Source organism: Mizuhopecten yessoensis, unplaced genomic scaffold (genome assembly GCF_002113885.1).
Source record: "Mizuhopecten yessoensis strain PY_sf001 unplaced genomic scaffold, ASM211388v2 scaffold221, whole genome shotgun sequence".
Lineage (NCBI taxonomy): Eukaryota > Metazoa > Mollusca > Bivalvia > Pectinida > Pectinidae > Mizuhopecten > Mizuhopecten yessoensis.
The window spans coordinates 267,548-268,397 of NW_018403438.1; the positions used below are offsets into that span (position 1 = coordinate 267,548).

Genomic DNA, 850 nt, shown 5'->3' on the forward strand with positions numbered 1-850 from the left:
GACAAGGCTGTCAGAATGGTAGTTCGAAAATACATGTTACAGTACACTTTGTAAATAATGACCGTTAGAATCCTTCCCTTTCCGTCAGTATGTGGTAACCACAGGGCTAAGGAGGAATTGATGTCTAACAGATATTTTCTAGATCCCAATATGGAGACATATACTCTACTAAATCAAAGCCAATGGAAGATTGATCTGGTTCTATGAGTAGGATACATTGATTTAATGAACTTGTTTGATTTCAGGGATGTGGGGCCGTTTTCTTCAACAAGGGAGAGAACTGTATCGCCGCTGGTCGGCTGTTTGTGGAGGAGTCTATTCATGATGAATTTGTACAAAGAGTGGTATGTATTACATTTAGGAAGTATAAAAAATAAGATCAACATTTTCTTACTACTTCATGGAAATTGTATGGATGGTAACTAGATTTTCTTCATGCGGTTAGGAGACTATCAGTTTAACTAGTGTTTAAAACATGCTGCAGTATTTGTGGTTTTCACCCAAAAAATGTATATACCTGATGTGTTACTGAATATATAGAGTATAGGGAGGTTGGTGACAGATGGTTGTAATAAATACTGTGTATATTATTGAAAATGCATAAAGTTGTGTCCTGTTATAATTAATTTGTTATGTTTTTATCTCCAGCTTGCGGAAATTAAGAAGATGAAGATTGGTAACCCTCTTGACCGATCGGTAGACCATGGGCCCCAGAATCACCGCGCCCACATGGAGAAGCTGCTGGAATACTGTGAGACGGGTGTAAAGCAGGGTGCCACCCTAGTTACTGGGGGCAAGCAGTGTGATATGCCAGGTAATACAGTTTCCTTGTTATACTTACTCTAGTTAC

At 38.7% G+C, this 850-nt stretch overlaps 1 protein-coding gene across 1 annotated transcript in view; it reads left to right on the forward strand.

The window, feature by feature from the left end:
* LOC110441897 (cytosolic 10-formyltetrahydrofolate dehydrogenase-like) overlaps nucleotides 1-850 on the forward strand; it is a 58,974-nt gene that overhangs the window by 23,337 nt on the left and 34,787 nt on the right. The window contains exons 20-22 of the mRNA XM_021485235.1: nucleotides 7-18; nucleotides 246-344; nucleotides 649-830. Of these exons, the coding sequence (XP_021340910.1) occupies nucleotides 7-18; nucleotides 246-344; nucleotides 649-830 (293 nt within the window). The remainder of the gene's footprint in view (nucleotides 1-6; nucleotides 19-245; nucleotides 345-648; nucleotides 831-850) is intronic.